Raw genomic sequence first — 22993 nt, 5'->3', positions numbered from 1 at the left:
CTTTGAGAAAGGGGGCTGGGGAGGGATGGTGAACGAAAGCGTTAACTTTTATAGTCCGCCCGTTCCTGAACGTCATGCATTCGTTATCCATATTTTTTTTCTTTTTTTTTTCTTTCTTTTTTGTGCGTCCTCTCACGTAAAATGTAGATATATTTCTCTTCCTTCGAACATGTGCACATGTGCACATGTGTCAGTCGCATCAATTGAACGGTATACAGTACAGCCCCATATTTAATTTCTTGCCTCATTAAGGATTTGTCCGAGGTTAACTTTCTTGTAGCTGAAAGTAAATATGAGGCTTTTTAAAAAAAAAATAGCGCTAAAGGTTTTTGGTTTATTATTAAAATAGTTAAAAAATAATGTGCTCCACAGTCAAAGGTTTGGCGAGATTGTTAATTCTTCAGCCCTTCAGTGAATTCAGGTAGGAGTACAGTGTAATAGGAGACCAGACCAAGGGAAAGGATTCCCACATAATAAGGCTCTCTGAGCCCTCTCCCAAATATAATGTTTATGTAGACTACACATTTATATTCTTAATTATTATTATTACTGTGTGTGTGTGTGTGTTCTTCTATCTCAAGGCAATTTTCTTTTGTCAACACTTGATGAGTTATAGCTAATAGAAACTCCACTAAATATGGCAGAACTCTCTTCCCCCCCCCAGAGTAAGCAGTGCCACAGCATTTTCTCTTTTCTGCTTGTCCTCTTGCTCCATCTTGTGTCTGTGAAAAAACAGTTGGCACTTGTTAGATTGTGGCTGCTGCTGTTGGTGGTGGTACACCACTCTAAGAAAACAAAAACAAAACAAAAAACCAAAACCAAAAACATTCAAAATGCTTTTTATCATATATATAAAATATTTAAATCATGACACAGCTCAGGGATTAGAAAGGGCATACATATCATTTCCTTTTACACATGTGGTGTTTGCTGAAAGCAGTCAAACTAACTTATAGTACTGATCCAATACAACAACAGAAAAAGGTTTTTAAAAAAAAGGAGAAGAAGAATTAAATATATAATCATGCTACTAGCTTACAATATATGTTTATCTGACTCTATGCTGCATGTAACCTTCAACTGCTGCACATTCAATTTATTTTTCTTGTTATTTTTAAGTCAGATGTCCAAATGACTTATCTGTGACAGCTGACTACCTATCCTCAGCCAACAGATTAAAACCTTTGACCTTCTTACAGTTTGGTCGGTAACATATAATATGTGAAATTTGTGTCATGAAATTTGCATTACACTTTTAAATGCATACCTGTTGTGAGCATCAATTTCTCTTCATTTTAGCAGCTGACTGTCTGCTGTACTGGGGTCTCATAAAATAGGAAGTAGCCTTTCTATCTAGCGTGACTCATGATTTGATGGTTTGACATGGTTTGATGCAGAGCCTGCTGCTCTCTATTTCAGGCACATTGTGCTTCTGCTGGCATTTGATATCATATCTCTCTCCTGTGATAGACCCAAAAAAATCTGGAACAGGTTCTCTTGTAAAAGAGGTCTATAAAGTTGTTACACACTTGTATGTAATCACTAATGTGCAAGCACACATACTGCACACACAGAAATGCACATGAACGTCTCTTTCCTCCCCTCGCCTTTACTTGGATCCTTTTAGTCCCAGAGTCACTTTTGTGCTAGAGCTCAGCTCTTTGGCATGTGTGTATGCATGTTTGGGTGGTTGCAGGGCAACAAGCATTCTGCGTTCATGAATGATGAAACCACCTGACCCCTAATCACCTATAGATGCTAGTTATATCATATTTAATTTCTAATTTTTGTTTTTTTCTTTCATTTTCCAAACTGTAAGTGTATTCACCTTCACGTACAATGTATCCATAAAGCAGGGGCTATGTAACGATTCTCCAGGACTCCCACAAAAGCTTACAGATCGTCTATATGTTCTCTAGTTTCAGTCTCTAAAAAACAATCCCCAAACAGTATTCACATCGTTCCATTTTCCCATCATGTCACCCACGTTGCATGGCTTTTGACTGCCCTAGCATTCCACAGGGTCTAAGAATTTGCCACAGTTCTGCCTTGGATATAGATCGTCACAGATCTTTCTGTTACTGAGGTTGAGATCAGTGCTGTCCTATAGGAGGAAGGTGACATATCGGAGATCATATGTTCGTTTGAAGGACACTTTAGCCTTCTTGTTGCTGAAGATAGGCTTGTTCTTTATTACTCTGGCTGTTTGGGGTCGTTGTCATGCAAACCAAGATACATTTGGGGTCAGCCAGACCCTCCATGGGGGTGCTGTGTAAGGATATCTAAAGTGTCTGGGTATTTCCCAACTAAGAGTTGAACACAGGCATAAAGCTGTATTGTATGGGGTGTGTGTGGGGAAATTACTGCTGATATTTTTATACTGCAGTGTTGCATCCTACTTCCAAAATAGAATTGTGACATGCCCTGAGTAAAGGGTTTGGCTGCTATGCACTGTTGATATTCTGAGACTTGGTGCGTGCATGTGTCTGTATTATAATGCTTTTCCCAGCCGTTCTGGGATCTGGTTCTAATTTAAGGGTGTCTTTTCTAGGCTATGGGTCATGGTGTATTAGTTATGAATCTGGGGTTGTTAGGCAACTTGTAGGTAGCTCATTTTCTGTCCTGAGCTAATGATGTGTTCTTTAACGGGAAAACACCTGGATGACTGCTCCTGCCACGACAGCAGATACCACAGTCAAGTCACATCGAGCACATATCAGATTTTTCCCATCATCTCTGCTGGTGTCCCCACATTATTTCTTGGGGTGAAAGGCTCCCTCGTCTGACAGATGTTTGCAACTGGATGGGGAATTGAATGACATAGACCACAGGATTCATGTTCAGTAATGGTATCATTAGAATGTAATATACTTTTTGGTCCAATTCTAGACAGGGATCTTACCTAGACTTGATGGGATTTTGGCGATGGAACAATCAAATGGCCTTGGAAGTGTTAAGGTTCAAAATTGAGGAGGGAGAGTACAAACCACCCTTGGTCCAGAAGCTCTTGGTCAAACAATGATTTTTAATGAATACACACGTGTGGGAAGATCGCTACAGACAGCAATTGATCTTCGACTTAATCAGAGCATACACAGATGCATCTGAAATACAAAATTAACATCATCATAAACATCTTAAGGCCATCTTAAAGCTATCTGTTACATTGTTAAAGCCTCGTCTTAGCCTGCTGCTCAAAATAACTTCCTGCTTCTGCAAACTCTCTGCAAGCCTGTTTCCTGTCAGCCTGTGACTTTTAGCCTTTCTGAAAGACACACACTGTTCAACCCCTGAATGCAATATAAACTCCAGATTATATTATTAATGCAATGGTAATAATGATGATTATTTAACAATAGCAGTAAAATAATTTCCCTGCTCCACAGAAGGGAGCCTAGCAAGTCCTTGAATCCCAGTGTTTGTGGATTGAGCTGCACTTTAGTTAAATACTCCCATGTAACATTGTGAGCATGCTAGCATCCTCACAATGAGAACATTGCCCACATGGTGATATTTAACAGGTAGCTCGTTGTTAATTTTGATCATGATCACGATTGTTTTTATTTTTTGTCATGTGAGCATGCTAAAATGTGCTAATCACCACTAAAGAAGCTGGCAGTGGAGGGTAAAGTAAATCACATTTGTTTGACAAATAATAATTCATAAGCCAAAGAATTAAACTAAATTAAGCACTTCATTCATATGATTCATATAGATTCATATAATATCAACCTCAGAAAAGTCAGATCACCTATTATGATTCATTACATATGAAGACTAAAAACTCAAAAATATGTTATTTTTGTTAATAATAATGATTGGATATTTTAGTGACTGACTTTAGACTGACAGACTGATACTAATACCAAATATGAATTTTAATAATTGTATTTCCCTATTTAGTTCCCCCAAGGAACTTTATATTGTAAGGCGAAGACCCTACAATAATATAAAGAAAACAGAGAAAACCCCAACAATCATATGACCCCCTTTCACCAAGCACTTTAGCCACAGTGGGAAGGAAAAACTCCCTCTTAACAGGAAGAAGCCCCCAACAGAACCAGGCTCAGAGAAGGATGGCCATCTGCTGTGACTGGTTCGAGTAAAGGGAAGAAGACAGGGCAAAGACACAATGTAGAAGAGAGCCAGAGATTAATAACAACTGATGATTGAATGCAGAGAGGTGAATAAACACACAGAGTGAAGAAAAGATGGGCAAAGAAAAGAAATCCTTAGTGCATCATGGGAATAATATGATCCTACATGCTTTATCAAAATGGAAGGTTTTAAGCCTAATCTTAAAAGCAGAGAGGTTTTCTGTATCCTGAATCCAAACTGGGAGCTGGCTCCACCAAGAGGGGCCTGAAAACTGAAGACTTTGCCTCCGTTCTACTTTTAAATACTCTAGCAACCACAAGTAAACCAGCAGTCTGAGAGGAAAGTGCTCTAATAATGTGATACAGTACTTTAAGGTCATTAAGATAAGATGGGGCTTAATTATTCACCATCCAAGCTGTCTGACCTTTACTGAAGTAATAGTGACCCCCTTATTACTATGTTATAGCTCATGAAATGTGACAGGAATATTTAAAGAATTTTAATTTGAAAAATTCTTGAGCTCCCACAGAGAAGTGCTTTTCATAAATTCTTCAGGTTTTTGATGTTTCTTGTTTACTTTAAAGGAATGCAAGAAGCCTTTGTTGTTGATGTTGCAAGAGATCCATCTTGAATCACTCTTATCTGGTAATAATGACCTGGCACCAGACAGTTTGTGTAGTGAGCCAATTTAGGTCAGGCCTATTTATATTTTCTATCTGACTTTGATTAGCAGCTACAATAATCTCACAGCATGGCAGTAAAAGTAGTCAAGCTCTATCTCCAGTCCAGTGGCCACACAACAGAGTTCAAACGAGAAATCTAAAAATAGAGTTGACACCATTTGCAGCTGACATGCAGACTTTCTCTGTGAAACGCAAATATGTGCACGACCACACACAACTCCTCCAACAGCCACAACTCCCACGTACGTTAGTGGCATGTTTCCTCTTTGATTCAGAACTGAAATGCTACAGACAGGGTTTTAAATTTTGCAAAACAGCTCAGATATTTGTACTTTTATGCCTTTGTTCTGTTGTAAGCATTGCTTTTTTATCTGGTAGATTGCACTCAGAGGAATATTTAGCATCCTACAGAACCAGAGTTAGTCATCATCATCCTTTTTATCATCATTACACAGCTATGACACATGAGAGGGAAGAGATTCCTCAAGTGTTAGTATGCTTTCAGCTGCAGCCAGTGAGATCATTACATTAATTTCCTCATCCTATAGGCTCCAGCCTTCAACAACGCTGGATTTTATATGTATTTCAGAAAATGCTGGACTTTCCTTACATTTTCTACTTGTGGCAAAATAATATTTACATTAATATTTACATTTTCATAATATTCAGAAACACAATCTACACTGAAATCTAACAAAGAATTTTCAATATGCTTGCAATGACAGCATTGTGATTGTGTATTATGTCAGAACTGTGTTGTAATGGGTAAAACTTTTGGGATGGATTTCTTTTTCATTCTTTCTTTTTTTCCTGAGCTGAGAAATTTGACAAATTTAAAACACTCATATATGGAATTACACAAAGTTGCAACTTGCATTGACATTAACTATTTTAAATATTCAGGATGCATGTAACAAGATAGCGCTCGACTGATACACACAGATGTATCCATCTGCTCTGGGTGTGTGCGAGTCGGGTAGAGAGCTCTGATGACAAAGCTGAGCGTGTGACCTTCCTGGCAGTAGTCAGTCATATTTCTTATATAACCAAGGCTACATAACTCTATTGTAACTCTATAGCTTCATACTAATTTAAACAATCCATATAATAAATTCTGATGTGCTACATTAGGACAGAGCAGAACACATTCTTTCCACTTACTTATAACACAAAATGGTAATTTTAACATGATGTTGGCCATATTTTAGAACAATCATTCATGTTAATTTTGGTTATGTGCTTTTCTGAGCCAGTTTCTTTAGCCTCTTTCTTTAGTTTCTTTGAATTAAGTTGGACAATTTCCACTAAGTGAAGCTTCATACAAAATATAACCATGATTTGATGCAGTGTTTCTAACAGCTCCTGATCATTTCTATCAAAACTTCCCATATTAGACTTACTGCACAAAAGGGAAGGGACTGTCTGACTGATTTTTACACCCATTCATTCGATCATCCATCGTCAAACAGACATACATGCAGAAGGCCATCGTGAAACCAGATCCCTTCAACAGCTGAATCAAGGGCTGGCAAAAGGTGCAACAAGGGGGGTAGGGAGAGGCTGAAAGACAAGAAAAAGAAGGCTGGACAAAAATGCATCGCTGAAGAGCATAAAGAAATATGAAAGAAAGGCTTTTAGTCCAACAGATAACATCTCAAGAGATGACAATGAACTGAACAAAAATGTCCTCTGAGCAATTTCCTAAAAACCTGTATAAGTCATTTTTAGTGAACATCTTCTACAATGAACTACGCAGAGAAAATAAAGCTAGAACAGCCAAAATAAAAAACTCAAATCATAATTACAATTATGATACATTTTCACATTGATTAACACTGGTTAGCAGAGCTATTTAATTTTCACCTCATGCCCTTAAATCTGGGGTTTAAAAAGCCACTACTAATGAGGCAGTTATGAAAAATATATTTTTTAAAAAGACTTGTTGGGTAAAATTTGAAGAACTGTTAATGCATCTTAACCAATGAAGGAATCTTCCAGACTGATTTAAAATGCCAAAAGTAATCAATGAAAAAAGGGGTTGTGATACAGTGGCGGGGTGGAGTAGTGGGAGTGCAGATGGGGTGAACAGAGACATCAAGAAGAGGGGTTGGGTTTATGAGTGTGTGTGGGGGTGGTAGAGCTACAAATAGTTGCACTCAGTGGCTGGCATTTCTTCACTTAGTTTTCTTCCCAGTTGCCCAGTGGGACAGTTGGGTCTCAGCACCTCAAGCGGTTCCATCAAATCTACAACTCAACCAACAACTCAACCAGCCATGAGCAAGTCCTACAGCTCCTCAGCCCAGAGTGCTTCCTCGTACCGTCGCACCTTTGGCTCTGGTGTTGGGTCAACACCACTGTCATCGATGTTCTCCTCCTCTCTAGGAGGAGCCCACAGCTCCGCTTCTAGCCGTATGTCTAGCAGAGTCTACGAAGTCAAGAGCACCGGCATTCCCTCTTATTCTAGCTTCAACTTGTCTTCTGGGGCCGGGCTCGGCTCCTCCAAGGCCATGCGCACCTATGCCGGGGAGAAGCTCGACTTCAACCTTGCAGACGCCATGAACCAAGACTTCCTCAACACAAGGACCAATGAGAAGGCTGAGCTTCAGCACCTCAATGACCGCTTTGCTAGCTACATTGAGAAGGTGCGTTTCCTGGAGCAGCAGAATGCCGCGCTGACAGTGGAGATCGAGAAGCTCAGGGGCCGCGAGGGGCCTGGGCGTGTGGCTGAGCTGTATGAGGAGGAAATGAGGGAGCTGAGGAGGCAGATAGAGGCCATCACCAACCAGCGTGCCAGAGTGGAGGTGGAGAGAGACAACCTGGCCGATGACCTGCAGAAACTTAAGCTCAGGTAAGCTTGGATTGATGGGACTGGGCCAATATGTAGATAAACATCTTCATGAACAAATGATGAGTAAAGAAAAATATATATATAAAAAACTGACTCATGTAATATGGCTTTAATATAAGTGAGCTACTGGAAACACATGCACTCACATGTAGGAGTACACAGGAGTCTCATGTTAAGTCTAAAGCCAAACAAATGGAATAGTTTGAATTAACTGAAACATGGGGGATGTGATCCTTTTTTACTTAAAGAAAAGCTCATTCTGTTACATTTATAAAAAATAAAAAAAAATCATGTGATACAATAAATATTTGTGACCTCACATCCCCCCCCCTCCCCCCACTCTGGAAGGTGCTATCGCACATTCTGGCAACACACCAAACCTCTATCAGATGGAACAGAAGGAGAAAATCGGAAGACGGGAAAGCAGAAGGGGGGGAGGAGACTTTAAAACGTTTTATCCAGTGTGTTAAAAATAAAACAAACAAGTGGCATCAAGTACAACTCATTGATTTCTAAAGAGTGTCTCTCCTCTTTTGGGAAAAATGAAAACAACAAAGTAACAAAGGAGAGATTTGAGAATAGGAATGCTTCAGTAATTGTTACGGTCCAATGGCTTATTACAAAGGTGTTTTATAATTTATTCACGAGAGACACAGCAGAAGAAAATTGAGAGCAAGAGAGAGAGAGGGAGATCTGCAGGTTCATAGGAATAGAGTTGAGACTCACAAGCAGACAGATTAAGTTTCAGCTCGACAGAAAGCAGTCAGACATGAGAGAAGTAGACAGATAAAAATAAGTGTATACACACGGCCTGTTTGTTTGGTGAGTTTAAAGAAGAAGAAATCTAAAAAAGTGAAAAATTTTCAAAAGCCAGTCCACCAAATACACATTCCTTCTATGTGCACTGCATATGTGACAGAACGTGAGCATGAGAGAGAGAGAAAAGCACGGGGAGCTGCAGTGTGGGTGTATCGCTGAATAATCTATTTGGAGCGACTAAATCATCTCTGTGAAATTCTGTCACTGCGAGATGCTGCATGCAGCATCACTTAAATAAAATGTATATCAAAAGACAGGCTCAAACACACACAGCACTCTGACTCTTCACTCTCTGTGTATCACGCCTGCTCAAATGGTTGCCTGAAACGTTCAGTGAAACTTGTTAAAGCACCAGCTGCTCCTAATATCACATGCAAACAGTTGCAACGCATGCACGCTGACATTCTCATTGAACATTCTCACTGAACGTTTCCATGGACGATGACATGATTCAAAACCGCAAAAAAAATGCCAATAGCATCTGCTGTGTGTATTTGTGTCGGTAGTGATTATGTGTGAGGTGCATGACAGCATTTTTTTCTGCATTTTCCAGTTGTTCAAAGCGCACGGCGAAATGCTAATTCTGGAAACTGCACCGGGACAGGCCTGTGTTGCTCTCACACTGTTACCATTCTGATTCTGACAGTGTGACAGCTGCAACAGAGCTTTAGGACTCAAAGAGCAAGTGCAGAAGTGTGCGTGTGTGTGGACATGGATACAAATAAAAGCTTGAACTTTGATGTTTCATTGTCTATGCCGGTTCTATTCTTCTGAATTTACTGAGAGACGAAAAGAGCAGAAAGGCTGGAGGACTGAGAGGTGGTAACTAGTTTATCTGTCTAGTAAGTGATCCCTGGGGGGAAAAGCTGTTCACTCCAACAGTTTGTCTTCACTTTTGTTTCAACTTTCCGCTTTCTTTTTCGCTCTTTTCCTTTTTGTATGTTGCTGTCATTCTGGCAGACTGCAAGAAGAGATTCACCAGAAGGAAGAAGCTGAGAACAACCTGTCTGCTTTCAGATCTGTAAGTCTTCCATTTCCTTAAATCACTCATCTATAGCTCAGTCATTTTCTCTTCAGTCCAAAACAGAGAAACTTTGCCTCCTTTGGTTGAGCAGTCATTTTTCTCCTTTAATTTTCTTCTTATTTTAACATTTTTTTAAATGTGTTGGTTATTGGTCATTTTCTTTTTTGCCATTCTCTTCTCTTATCTAGGATGTCGACAGTGCCACTCTCGCTAGGCTGGACCTGGAGAGACGTATTGAGAGTCTGCAAGAAGAGATTGCCTTCCTCAAGAAGATTCATGAAGAGGTTTGCTGATTTACCAACTTTGGTTGGCTGGCTTCACACAATTAGGCGGTGGGAGGGTTGCGTCTGGAATGGCATCTGGCATAAAATCCGATCCATTCGCTGTAGCAACCACTTGGGAAATAAGAGAGCAGTAAAAACTACCCTTCCTCTCTATATCTATTATGTGTGTCACTAGGATGGTGTATAGTGTATCATATAACACCTGTGTGTGTTACTATACTGTGCTGTGATATTAGATCTGAGTCTCCACAGGCATGCAGCTCTTCATGAGATCAAAGACATCGTACTTAAATCCACCTACTGATGTTAAAGCACAGATATCGTTCCCATCTACGTAAATTCATGTCTGTAGGAAAATTTAACAGTCATTTAACTATTACAGGGCAACAGAAAGATCTAACCTTATACACTTACAGATATCAAATGATATTCTGAGCCACACACTCAGACACATGTCTGCACAGCTGAAGTCCCTTCTTCTCATTTTGTCTTCTTTGCTTGAACTTTGACCTGCCAGAAATGCCAAAGTGCTGATTGGTCAAAAGACTCTGTCAGCTGTTGTGTGACAGAGAAAAAGAGGGTGTGCCTGTGAACAGATGCAAAGCTATTTATAACTTTCAGTTAGATCAGACAACAACTGAGTGCAATCCAGGCTGGCTAATTTAAAAAAAAGCCTGTTGCTAACAGAATGCATCAGTCGACAGCTGGGTGAATTTGTAATTTGACACATTAGATTTCTATATGTAAATATTCTGATCTGACGTGTTATCGCACGTTGAATTATTTTTAACTTGTCAACTGAATTAGCAGGTATCGTTTTAATGTCCCGGTAGCTACTCACATGTTTGCTTATTCATCATTTTGACACGAGCGGAGTTTGACTTTTTCTGGACTCCTTGCAGGAAATCCGTGAGCTGCAGAGCCAGATTCAGGACACTCAGGTGCAGATCCAGATGGATATGTCTAAGCCCGACCTCACTGCTGCTCTGAGGGACATCCGCATGCAGTACGAAGCCATTGCTGCCAAAAACATTGCAGAGGCTGAAGAATGGTACAAGTCTAAGGTAGAATGGAGGCATGCACACGTAAAATGCACATAGTAGTTCTTAGCTGTTGCACTGTTAATCCTCCTGTCTTCTGTCTTCAGGTGTCTGATCTGAACCAGGCCGTGAACAAGAACAATGATGCACTGCGTCAGGCCAAGCAGGAGACCATGGAATTCAGACACCAGATCCAGTCCTACACTTGCGAGATTGACTCACTGAAGGGCACTGTGAGTATTTGTAGCAACTTTTCTCACTTTCTTTTTTGGCTTCTGATTTTACATTTCTTCTTTCTGATTGATATCATCTTTACATTTCCTTGATAACCATATTTTCAGCCATAAACAGCCATAAACTTCTGTTTCTTTTAGGTGCGTTTACTCTCTTTCAAGCTTCTTATCCCTTCTTTTCAAGGACTTCATGTCTCTGTTTCTTTGCAGAATGAGTCTCTGCTGCGCCAGATGAGAGACATGGAGGATCGCATGGCCCGCGAGGCTACTGGTTACCAAGATACCATTGCACGGCTCGAGGAAGATATTGCTAAGATGAAAGTAATACGCTTAGATATGTCATGCTGATCTTTTGCATTTCACACTGGGTAATAGAAGTAGCAGGATTTTGTGTTTGGTGAAAACTATATTTTAAGCACTTCTTACACACTGATTTCAAGGATGATATGGCCCGCCACCTGAGGGAGTACCAGGACCTCCTCAATGTGAAGATGGCCCTCGATATTGAAATTGCCACCTACCGCAAGCTGCTGGAAGGAGAGGAGAGCAGGTGTGTTTCTGTCCTAAAATTACCTTAATTTTTTGTGATTTTGCATTTATGTCGTACTCATTACTGATTTGTTATGCTCCTCTTTCTGTAGAATCACTACCACCATACCTGTCCAGTCTGCTTATTCTTCCATTGGATTTAGAGGTATGAGAAGTTGCACCCTTTATTCCTGTCACGCGTAAATACCGTTAAAATCTATTGGGCATGAGTCAATAAGGGGGGATGATAAAAGGTCTAATTATAGGCTGTGACTGTATATGGTAGCTGCTATTATAAGGGCATTACATATAGTGTCTTTGCAGTGACACATTCTGACCACTGTGTGGGGATATATGACTAAAACCTTCATGCCTCTGTGGTTCAGGGAGGCAAGAATTAACCTTCATTAATAATCATATGACTTACCCTCTTCATTTAATAGATTAACAGTAAGAAGGTGCAATTAGTCTCTGTTAGTACCTCCCATCTGAGCACTTTGTGACAGCTTAAAGTTAACACAAGGATGTTGTGGGGATGTTCCATTAATGTTACAGCCATGTGAAATTGTTCAAAGCTCAAAACTTCTAAGTGCAATGCTTAACTAATATCAGTGACTAAATTATCTCAGTGTAGCTGCAGAAAGAATTAAAGCAGTTTATGAAAGAGCTGCATGTGTGAATTTGTTCCTACAGAGACCAGTCCTGAGTCCCAGCATCAGCGCTCATCAGAGGTTCACTCCAAGAAGACTGTTCTCATCAAGACCATTGAGACCCGCGATGGAGAGGTTTGAGCTCACACGTACATGCACACACAGGCATACACACAAATATACACTTTTATGCACAAAAATGTCCATGTTGAGGTACCCTAATGAACTACAAAAGCGCTAGTAAATTATAACTTATATTTTTTTTCAACCAAACCATTCTGATTTACTATATTCTCATCCAGATTAAATATTCTATGAGCCAGAGTGCTAATGCCTCATGTGTAAGTCTGGTTTCAGTATCACACCTGCCTTCTGATTGTCTGCTCACATCAGCGGGTTGAAACAAGCTACCAGATTTAATAAGGATACGTTCCTTCTTGCATTTGTCAATCACAGCCACTACATTTTCATAACTGTCTACACATACAAATGTGGCAACATAGTAGCAAAGCTGTTTTAGCTTCTATTCTCTTTGTTATCCCTGAAATCTTGTAGTTTGAATCAATCCGGGTACAGACACTTTCATGAAAGTTACAGCACCGGCTTCCCTGAACAAGCACCTTCACTGTCAGCGCTCCAGTTGGTCCCAGCACAGTCCTTCACCTTAAGCATAACACCTGCACTGAATGTTAAGCTTAAGTAGAACTTTATTGCCAGACTAGCACGGCAGATGGGGTGTTTTCTCACACCGTTTATGCAGACACTGTGCATAGCGAAAATAGACTCTTTCCCTTTTGTATCAATTTACAGTGTCCCCTTTTTTCCCCTTCCACAGGTTGTCAGTGAGTCGACACAGCACCAGCAAGACATCATGTAAACAAGAAGAAACAATGTTACTTAAAAAAAAATAGCACCAATAATGAAATCTTTTCCTATTAGAATTACAATGATTAATAAGCTGTGCCTACTTTTAGATACAAAATGCTGACCATTTTATGTAACCAGTCATGGAAGTGAAATTTAACCACTGTACATCCGTACATAAATTACTTTAAGCGTCACAGGAAAGACGCAGTGTAGAGGCATAATGCCTTTAGCCTTGTTTTAAATGAAGGGCATTCCAGGATGTTTTTCTGTATTTGTGTTACTTTTCGCTGCAAAAGAAAAGTATCTTGCATCTATCTTGTCTGCAAAAATATTTTAGTGGTAAGAGTAATATTTCAAATGAGTACAGCTCGTACTGCCGAATTATCCCATCACCCACTGTAGCAATCAATGGCAGATCAATTTGACTGAAGCACCGCAGTCAGATAAATTTCACTGTGTGTATTCCAGGATTTTTACATGTGTATGCACATCGATTGATTAAGATAGGCTATCTCTGTAACTGATTCAAGGAAAGTGAGATGTTGGTTTGAAATAGGAACTCAGTTGTGTTTTGACCTTTGAGCTCTCCAGCATGTGCTACGTGTCTGATGGTATGTGTATGAGTAACCATGGTATCCTCCTTCGCTCTGACAAAAACTCAAATAAAAGATTTCACTTGCTGGGCAGAAAGTTTATTCAAATTCTGTAACTCATATCTCTAGGCATTAGCATTCCTCAGACAGCATGCGTGCATTTTCATCCAAATCTTTATGAACTTTCTCTTCCCACTGCATGCATCAACTGATGTGGCCCGTTTTAGCTTTCCAAAAGATACTAGCTCCCCCAGCCAAGCGTAACACTCTTCTGTCAACATTTAATTTTCTTCTATACACAAAACACGAGTTGTGGCTTTCTTGAATTTATCAGTAACCAGTCTGATCTTGGTGCAAGGAAAACGAAACAAGGGCACATTAACGAGCGGCCCTTTGTCATTCTTGGTCTCCAGCAAAAGCAGATTAGCAGAGCAACAAGAATTACAGTCTGTGCAGTTTGTTTCTAAAGCCACTGGACTGAAAATGTCATCAGAGATAAAAATTTGTTGGGGTGGAGGAGAGAAAAAGGAAACACAGAAACAATAAATGAGCCTGCAAGAAAGAGCAAGACGGGAAGAAGAGAAAAACAGAGGACAAATATAATGAAAAGGTTATTGTGAGACAGAGACACGGGGAAGATCTAGAAAGAGATAATTACGCTGAATAACATAAAGAAGTATGTGACTGCTACTCCAGTAATTAGTGGAGCCATGACGGTGTGCTTTCATCACCGAATCAACAGAAAGGGCAAACTGCTCCTGTGTTCTTTTCCCTCTAAATAAAGTTTCCTCACTTCTGTGAACTCTCCTCTTTTTTCCTAGGAAGCAAAAAGCTTCAAGCATTACTGCACTTCTTATTTCTTGATTAGTTTTGCTGTTGTATTTGTTGTTATATAACTGCTGCAGTTTGTAATGAAGCTACACTGCTAATGTAGCCTGAAACCTACACTGTCAGAGCACATAAGAATGCAACTGACTGGAAATCCAGATGCTTGATTTTTCTCCATTACTTATGTTAATGATTCTTAAGCAGCTCTTTATCACAGCCAACACCTGCAGAGTAAAAATGATATTTTGAAGCTCATATCTGGTGTTTAAGAACTCGTTTTTCTCTTTACTTTGCACACTTTGTCCTCTCTAAAAGACTTGAGCCATCCTGCTCATCTTCACATTTTGCTTCCAAGGAGCCAGACTTTCTTGCAATTTCTTTCAAAGACCTTAAAATGTCTTTTTGAAGGTCTTGCAAAGTTTTGGCTTTTTGCTCTCATCTTCAGGGCAGTTCCTGTACATGACTGTTATCAGAGTAATGCAGCTTTTTTGTTTTGTTTGTATGTTTCTTAAGCCAAATAACATTGACCAATGAATTATGCAAATATTAAAAAAAAGGAATTTAACTGAAAGCATGAACCATTGTTGTGGCTACTTTGTTACTTGTAGCCTGTTGCAAAAAACATATACTTTGTTATTTTTGAATAGCAAAGTATATGTTTGAATGAATGAATATATGAAAGAAAAAACTGAAGATAACACAGTTTAACAGGCATAATATAGTATTTTTACACCAGCAAGGTGATTCTTTAAATGCATATCTCAGCATGATGTGGAGTGTGTCCTCAAAAAAAAAAAATCTGAGGAAAACTGAATAAGAGGAGGACAAAGAAGTGTCAGGTCGTAACAATCTACAGCAGATAAACAGTGTCTGAAAGTCCCGTCCTTGAGAAAAAAAATCCAGCAAAGACCTGACAAGTGGTTCAGGACCTTCAGTTGATCCATCTACTGTTAACTGACGCCTCATCAGAAATGGCCTCAGTGTGAAGGGTGGCTGTCAAGAAGCTATTCTTTAGAAAGAGGAAAAGGGAAAGATGGGTGAGGTGTTGCAAATTACAAAAAACCCCAAAAACAGCCAAGGCCAAAGCAGAAATCTGGGGGAATAATTCTGAAGACTATTTCAAGAAATGACAAAAAAGCTTGACTAAGAGAGGTCAGGCTGAGCTGAAGAATAAAAGTAATCAAATATTGACTTTCAAGCTCATTAGAATTGCACAAACTCTGTTTTTTTGATGTTTCACTCATTTTCCTAGCAACATATAATAGTGAGTGGTGGGTTAGTGGGTGGCTCAACACTTTTGCACATCACTGCATCATCAATAATTATGAAAAAAATATGTAACAGAATCATCACCTACTGATATCTGTGTACAAGCACCATTTCTGAAACAGGTAAATATCTGTCGATTTATTCTAGGGACTAATTCTAAACTAAACTTATGTAACGCATGTATTTGTGGGAGTGTCAGAGAGAGAGAGATTGAACAAAAAAGTATTTGATATTTGTGCTCCAACAGTTGTGCACACACAAATGACAATGTAAAGATAACAAGACCACTGAATTATAGAATCACAATGTTTATCATATGTTAGGTCCATAGAAATCCATGCTTAATAACATAATAGCAATAATAATAATAATCATAATAATAATCATAATAATAATAATCGGGTGATTTTTACATATTTAAATTGGATGATACGAAAAGGACGAATCAGAGTCCATTTTCTTTGCTAAATTTGAACATGAAACACTGAAACACCTGAATGAGAAGTGTATCCACCGCTCAGCCAAATCAAAGCAAACTGGACATACAGCAGAATCACAACATAACAGGTCTACTCCAGAAAGTAATAGCCTGCATAAATTACATACATGACTGTGGTGCAAACATGAAAATGGAGCCAAACATTTGTACACTTAAAAATTATTTACAAGTCAATATCTACAGTCAAAGGTTTTCTCAACAGAAATGTTATATAATAGGTAATGAAAAAAAATATTAGAAATAAGAAAAACAACAACATAAAAGAAAAGTTCAGTGAAAGAATTATTCATTTCCGTCCCCAAATTACAAGCAAGAGGAGGGGCAATGTTTAGTTTAGAATTACACTACAATAAAAACACAAAAGCAGATCAAAGCAGGAGTGAAGTATAGGCAGAAAACCAAAAATAACACTTGTACTGCCACAACCGTGAAACAACATTTAATAACAGTAAACAGCAGGTAGGAAGCTGATGTAACAGGCATAATGCATGTGAAAAAGAGGAAAATGCTTCAAATGCCTTTCAAAGCCCTTTACAGACAGAAGAGAACTGGAGATAGGAAGAGAGTTTTTATTTTTACCTACATCAGCCCAGGACCAGAAAACTAAAGTGTAAATGTCAGAGCTGTGACATGACAACAGCACAATCGAAACATATACACAATGATCAACATGCAGTAATGGGCTTTTGATAAAAATCCCTGGTCCTCGGGCCTAAAAGTACTGTAAATTTTGCTGAATCCAGGCACTAACTTACATACCTCAAGTTTTATTTTATAATTTATGTGCAGTCAGATTGTTTTGTTTTCCTAAACCTCAGAAAAAAGAAGCTATAATAAAACAATAGTTTAAAAAAACAATATTGAGGCAGAATTTAATTAAAAAATGTTCCTTTCCTACTACCGACTCTTCCATTTATAGTAATATTCAACCTAAGTAGGAATTGCAACATTACTAGAAATAGTGTTCATGAACTACAATGTTTTGTTTCCAGAGAGCTTTAATTAAAAAAAAAGCCCAAAAAACCCCCAAAACAAAACAACTTTCTCCTTCTGTACTTTAACATCTCGCATTCAGAGTCCTTCTCCTGTCTCAGTGTTTAGTATAACAATATTAATGTAAGGAACTTATTTCAATTTCAAAGTGAGTAACACACAAATGCATGTACATTTGAACCGTATGCACACACATACATAGAAAGGCCAGAAAAAAAAGGTCCAGAAGTAAAGATCAGAGGGCGCCACTTGCAGGCGCATTTATCTTCACATTCTCTTATCTTAAAAAAAAAGATGCTGCCTCTTTTTTTTTAATCACTTAACATTTCACTCAAATATTTTCATACCATTTTTCACCAACTGGTAAAGAAAAGAGAATTTAATGTATGCACAACATGCTGCGCATACATTCCCCCCTCTCCTTGGCCAGTATTTGGTATGTTCCATCAATTGCCACAGGGCTCATGTGTCCACTCACACACACAAAAATACACTATTTTTAACATTTTTACTGTTACTGTTAACTATTATTCTCAGACTTCATTATATCAATCAAATTCCAGAATGATTAATATCGGACAGCAGCTATTTGTCTTTAACAGAAGCTTTGTGGAAAAGAGCAAAAAGGGACACAAGAGCACTGTTAATAAATAAAATCACATCGCTTGCAGAAATGTTTAATGGAGAGAGGAAAGAAGAGCAGACAGATGAGTATCCTGTTCAGGTCTGTAGTTGGAATGGCTGACAATAGAATAGAGGATACAAGGAAAGTGGTGAGATGTAAAAACAGTCTCCTTGAAAATCACAACAGCGCAGGGAATGACACTTAATTGACAACAGAAGTAACACAAACATTGTCTTTGGTGTAAACCGTTTAATCCAATTCACACCTAAACTTGTCTCTTTCTGCATGTTGAAGCAGTACAGGCCTTGCGCTGCCACGTTTGAATTTACAAGCTGTCAGTGAAGATAAAAAAAAAAAGACTTCATGAATGACCTTTTAAATGAGAAGAGCTCCCTTTGAGTTTCAGTGTTTGCTGTGATTTTTTTATGTTGCTTTTCAGTCATTTTTCACAGCAGATGCTTCCTTAAGTCAAAATGTTTAATCCTTTAATTACCTTTGGAGTAAAGTGTTCTTTTACTTTAACTTGATGAAAGGCAATTTTTTTAATGCAATTTTTTTCTAACATGATGTGGGGCTCCTGTGGAGTGATTTTTCTTCCCCACTAGAAATTACATTGTATGGCTTGAACCAACCAGTATAAATCTTCGTATCAAATGTTCAACAGAGACAGTTTAATTAACTATGCATAAGAGCGTTTCACTTGTTTCCAGTGTTTTCCATGTAAGTACAATTACAGAGAAGCCAAATATAACATATGATGACTCACACTTCCGACAAAGAAAATCACTGTTTTTAGACATTAAAAGGAAAAAACAGACCAAATAAATACTTCAGTGGGTCTGACAGGAGAATAGCAGTGTGGGTCACACCACCTCTGGAGCACTTTGAGCTCCTGTTGGCTTAATAGGCAGTTGATTGGGTTGGCACGGTTAGGTTAGGTTAGGTTTCTTATCCTTATCAGTGAGTCTTGAAGTAGCCTGTGATGGTGCACATGTGTGTGTGTGGATCTGTGCAATTAACTGCCTCAGATGCGAACTGGGGGTCCACTGGGTGCTGTAAGGGGCACCTGAGAACCGCAGTCATAGTCAAGTTCAGCCATCCGAGACCGGCTCATCATTCTACTGTGGGAGTACGCCCGTCTGTCTGTCTGTCTGTCCCTGAAACTCCTGATGTAACTCTGTGGACAGACAGGAAATAAAGGGCTGCGGTGGGTATATGGCATATGTAAATACAGCAAGACACAAAAGCTTGCACTCATGTACAATTATTCTTCAATGAAAAGTCTGACATGTGACACTTTTATCCCTGTTCAGTTTTCTTCTGAAGTCCCATTGAAGAGGATCATTACCCCTTATCTTAACATTAAATATGAACCTGAAGCCTGCAGACACTTAGTTTAGCCAGACATTATAGGGAGAGGACACTTAGTGAATCTTAAACAGAAATGTGTGGGAGAGTTCTGAAATGCTAAAGCTGGCAGTTGGGAAGAACATATAAGCCAGTCGTGTTGAGTGGCACATGTTTAGCTGAGCATGATTGGTGTAGTTGTGTGTCTACTCTTCATTGTCCCAGTTTATTATTATTGTAGCAAAAAAATTAGTTAAGTATACATATATATATATATTTTAATTTGCAAGGCTTTCTTCGTTACTTTGGCATGATCACCGAAGGAACTGTGTGCACGCTTAACAGAAGTACAGCTAAATAAATTCCTGGAGATATCAGCAAAAATGGCTGTCAAACTGTATGACTTGCGCTCTGGCAGGAGTTTAGCACAGAGAGAATAAAGATTTTGCTGTGCAGTGCATTTGTACATAAATAAAACAGTTTCTGTTTTTCCTACACTTATTTGTCCTGAACTTGTCACTTAACTGTGCGGAGTGGAACACTGATGTCATTCTACTCAAATTAAAACTGTGACTTGAATGTAGAATTTTATCCAAAATCTAATTTCAGAGAATCCGAAGAACACAAACATTTTAATGACCTGGACTGAGGATGTTCAGATTTTCATCGAATTACCTTGTTAAGAATAGATACAGTATTATAGCTTACCGGAGACAGCACATCTCCATCAAAGCGCCTTTTGGAGTTGGCTTTGCGGTGGTAGCCAGGCTCAGTCTGAGGAGGAGGAGGAGGGACTTTAGGAGGCTGAGAGCTCTGAGTTTGGTGATGAGGGTGAGATGCTGCTGGGTGGTGGTACTGCTGGTGGTTGTGATGGGAATGAGTCTTCTGCTTGTGCCCTGCTTTCTGGCTCTGTCTCTTTTTCTTCTTTTTGTTTTCCTTCTCCTTTTTCAGCCTCTCTTCTCTCTGTCGAATCCGCATGAGCTGCACCTTTCGCTGCTGTCGACTTAAAACCACTAGAGTCAAAGAAAAAAAGTTTTGATAATTAGTGGTAAGGAGAAGAAAATTAGAACGATAGATAATGAAGAGGGAGTGACTTCAGGATAAAGAGAAAACAGCAAAGCTTTTATAGAGAAACTAACTTTAGGGTACTTGTGTAACCCCGGTTCTCAGAGTTGCATGAGTGAGACATTGTGCTATGGGATGCAGCACCTCTTCTCACTTCAGCCAGCAAGAAGGATTATTTGGTGAAAGATCTCACTTGCGCTACTGTGAGAACAGAGGTTACATAAATAACCCAACGTTTTCATTCCGAACATTGATTTTGATGTCTCACTCTCGGATATGGAGACCTTTTGTACTGCCAGACAAGCTCATCTCAAGCAAGCACCAGCAATCAGCAAGTAGCCCCCTTATAGAAGTGAAGACCTACAGTGGTACTGTTTGGGCTACACTTTCCAGTGTGTAGAACCAGACAAAAGTAAAGTGTACGCACAGATGTCTTGGAATGACAACCCCTTAATCAGGGCCTAGCTCAGGGGTGGGCAATCTCAGTCCACGAGGGAGCTAATTTAGCCATTTAACTTTTTTTCTTTTTTTTTACAAAAACAAAACAAAACAAATAATTTAGCCATTTAAATCAGCTGTGTTGGTTCAAGGACACATCTAAAACCTGCAGGGTTAAAAACCTCGTGGACTGAGATTGCCCACCCCTGGCCTAGCTAGCCTATCTTTCAGGTGTGTTGAATATTGACTGCATAGTGGCGCAAGCTACTTAAGGGTGGGTGGTTCTGCCTGACACGGTCACTGCCATTACCAGCCAATCAAGACTGACTTAATGAGATAAATCCTTTTGAGGAATATGAGGGAGGCCCATCCCACAGTGAGACATTGAAACAATTGCTAAGAAAGAGAAGTGATTAAGTCAAGTGAACAGACAGATTCAAAATGGCCTGTATTTGTATAGCGCTTTACTAGTCCCTAAGGACCCCAAAGCGCTTTACATATCCAGTCATCCACCCATTCACACACAGGTGATGGCAAGCTACATTGTAGCCACAGCCACCCTGGGGCGCACTGACAGAGGCAAGGCTGCCGGACACTGGCGCCACCGGGCCCTCTGACCACCACCAGTAGGCAACGGGTGAAGTGTCTTGCCCAAGGACACATTGACCGAGACTGTCCAAGCTGGGGCTCGAACCGGCAACTTTCCAATTACAAGGCGAACTCCCAACTCTTGAGCCACGATCGCCCTTACCAAATTACCAAGGTAAGGAATACAAGCAAGGCCTTTAATCAGGTAAGGGCTTGTACAAATATTTTAAATAGCTTTAAATGCAGATGATAAACTTTTCTCAAGGTTTATTTTGAACGGAGGCTATAAAAAAAAAAAAAGTAAAAATACTGATGCCAATTTGCTCATTTCCTTTATTCTGTTCAGTCTGTTGGCAGACAAATCATTTTCCTCTCTGCATGTACTTATACTGAGCTGTTCAATCTCCTGACATATTGTGAGTGGGTGAGTGTGTTATTTTTGCACCCTGTCCAGAAAAGGATGTCGGTAAACCATCCTGCTTCACCGTCCATTACACATAGGAGTATTTTTGAGCATGGGTGTTTGTAGGCATTTCCATTCAGTGGTTAGATATACACTATCTGTGTAATATTTATTATCTGAGCTCCAGTATTTATCCATTACAGATGTATTGTACTGGTCACAGCTGCCTTATGTGTGCGTGTGTAAGTGTTCAGAGGTCTATTGTTGTTTCTTCATGCATGGGGACAACAGGGCACCATCTGGCAAGGAAACTGCTTAATAATACCCCCCTTTCTTTTCCTTGGATCTCCCCACGTCAGGCCCCTCTGGCCACATGCTTCTGTATGTGTGTGTGTGTGTGTGTGTTGGGGGGGGGGGGTCCACTATTTTAAAAAGGTTCTTCAGAGTTTAGGTTCAAGTAACAAAAAAATGCTTTTGGGGTTAGTATTGAGAGGCTATGTCAGTGACAGTCCTGATGAGCATAGGTGAATCGGTGCATATTCAATTAGTATCTACACAGAGGGGCAAAAACCCCCTGAAAAAAACAGTCGAGACAAGTCAAACATGTGCGAGCTAATTCATTCATGGCCCTGTTCTGCACACTATTCAGTCAGCTGACAGATGATTTTCCTCACAGCTCCACTTGGGTGCCCAGCTTACCCATTGTGCCCCAGTTTATTATCCTCACTCTGCCCTTCCCCCAGTACACCTGCTTCCTCTTTACTTTTCTCTCTTCTCTCCTCCACACAATTTCTCATCCTCCGTTTACTGCCAGCAGAGTATCTTTTAGCAGATAAAGAGTAATTGAAAAAAGTTAATTCAAGATTACATGCTGTGGACGTTAAGTAATGCAAATAATAGTAGGACTTTTCATTACAGCTCAGTAATAATGTGGTAACTTCCACACATGCTTTAAGAATAATTATCATATTACTTGAAGTTTGCTTTAATAGGATATTAACCCTTTAAAGCCCAGTGTGTCATATTTGATACATGTGTTTTTGTGAGTTTATGAGACTTCAGCATCATCAGAATGACTTTTTTTTAACCTCAAAAAAATGATATAAATTGCATGACACATTTTTAATGACTAAATTGCAAAAATATGGCTTATGTAGCAAATGTGATACAAATGAAAACTCATATATATGCAGATTAAAATTTTATTTGTTCCTGGTTATTGAACAGAAACTACCACATGTGCTTCCACATGATTAAGCCACAGTATTTAC

General features: G+C 39.4%; 2 protein-coding genes across 3 annotated transcripts in view; one reads left to right on the top strand and one right to left on the bottom strand.

Annotated features, from left to right (window-relative positions):
- Positions 1–6948: 6948 nt before the first annotated feature.
- desma (desmin a) lies at positions 6949–14465 on the top strand. Of its 2 annotated transcripts, XM_086267863.1 has the most exons (11): positions 6949–7629; positions 9409–9469; positions 9661–9756; positions 10659–10820; positions 10904–11029; positions 11240–11350; positions 11470–11579; positions 11671–11723; positions 12251–12342; positions 12510–12548; positions 13043–14465. In XM_086267863.1, the coding sequence occupies exons 1-11, from the start codon at positions 7055–7057 to the stop codon at positions 13082–13084; spliced, it is 1467 nt and encodes a 488-aa protein (XP_086123989.1). In that variant the 5' UTR covers positions 6949–7054; the 3' UTR covers positions 13085–14465. The 2 variants fall into 2 exon arrangements, with proteins under 2 accessions (XP_086123989.1, XP_086123990.1); XM_086267864.1 differs by lacking the exon at positions 12510–12548 and having other exon boundaries at positions 6950–7629.
- Positions 14466–16056: 1591 nt separating this feature from the next.
- tmem198aa (transmembrane protein 198aa) overlaps positions 16057–22993 on the bottom strand; it is a 41494-nt gene continuing 34557 nt past the window's right edge. The window contains exons 6-7 of the mRNA XM_086267865.1: positions 19937–20241; positions 16057–19058 (exon numbers count right to left, since the gene is read on the bottom strand). Of these exons, the coding sequence (XP_086123991.1) occupies positions 18906–19058; positions 19937–20241 (458 nt within the window). The 3' untranslated portion in view covers positions 16057–18905. The remainder of the gene's footprint in view (positions 19059–19936; positions 20242–22993) is intronic.

This window comes from Aulonocara sp. 'chitande type north' Nkhata Bay, linkage group LG16, assembly GCF_057382095.1.
Source record: "Aulonocara sp. 'chitande type north' Nkhata Bay isolate Kocher_YH1m ecotype deep benthic linkage group LG16, A_spYH_male_GT1.1, whole genome shotgun sequence".
NCBI lineage: Eukaryota > Metazoa > Chordata > Actinopteri > Cichliformes > Cichlidae > Aulonocara > Aulonocara sp. 'chitande type north' Nkhata Bay.
The sequence above is the reverse complement of the archived record's forward strand: the minus strand, read 5'-3'. Positions and strand labels throughout refer to the sequence as shown.

Coding starts and splice junctions, on each gene's coding strand:
- desma (XM_086267863.1), top strand. CDS start 7,055: ATGAGCAAGTCCTACAGCTCCTCAGCCCAGAGTGCTTCCTCGTACCGT. Junction 11,030..11,239: donor TTGACTCACTGAAGGGCACT/GTGAGTATTTGT, acceptor GTTTCTTTGCAG/AATGAGTCTCTGCTGCGCCA. Junction 12,343..12,509: donor TTGAGACCCGCGATGGAGAG/GTTTGAGCTCAC, acceptor ATTCTCATCCAG/ATTAAATATTCTATGAGCCA.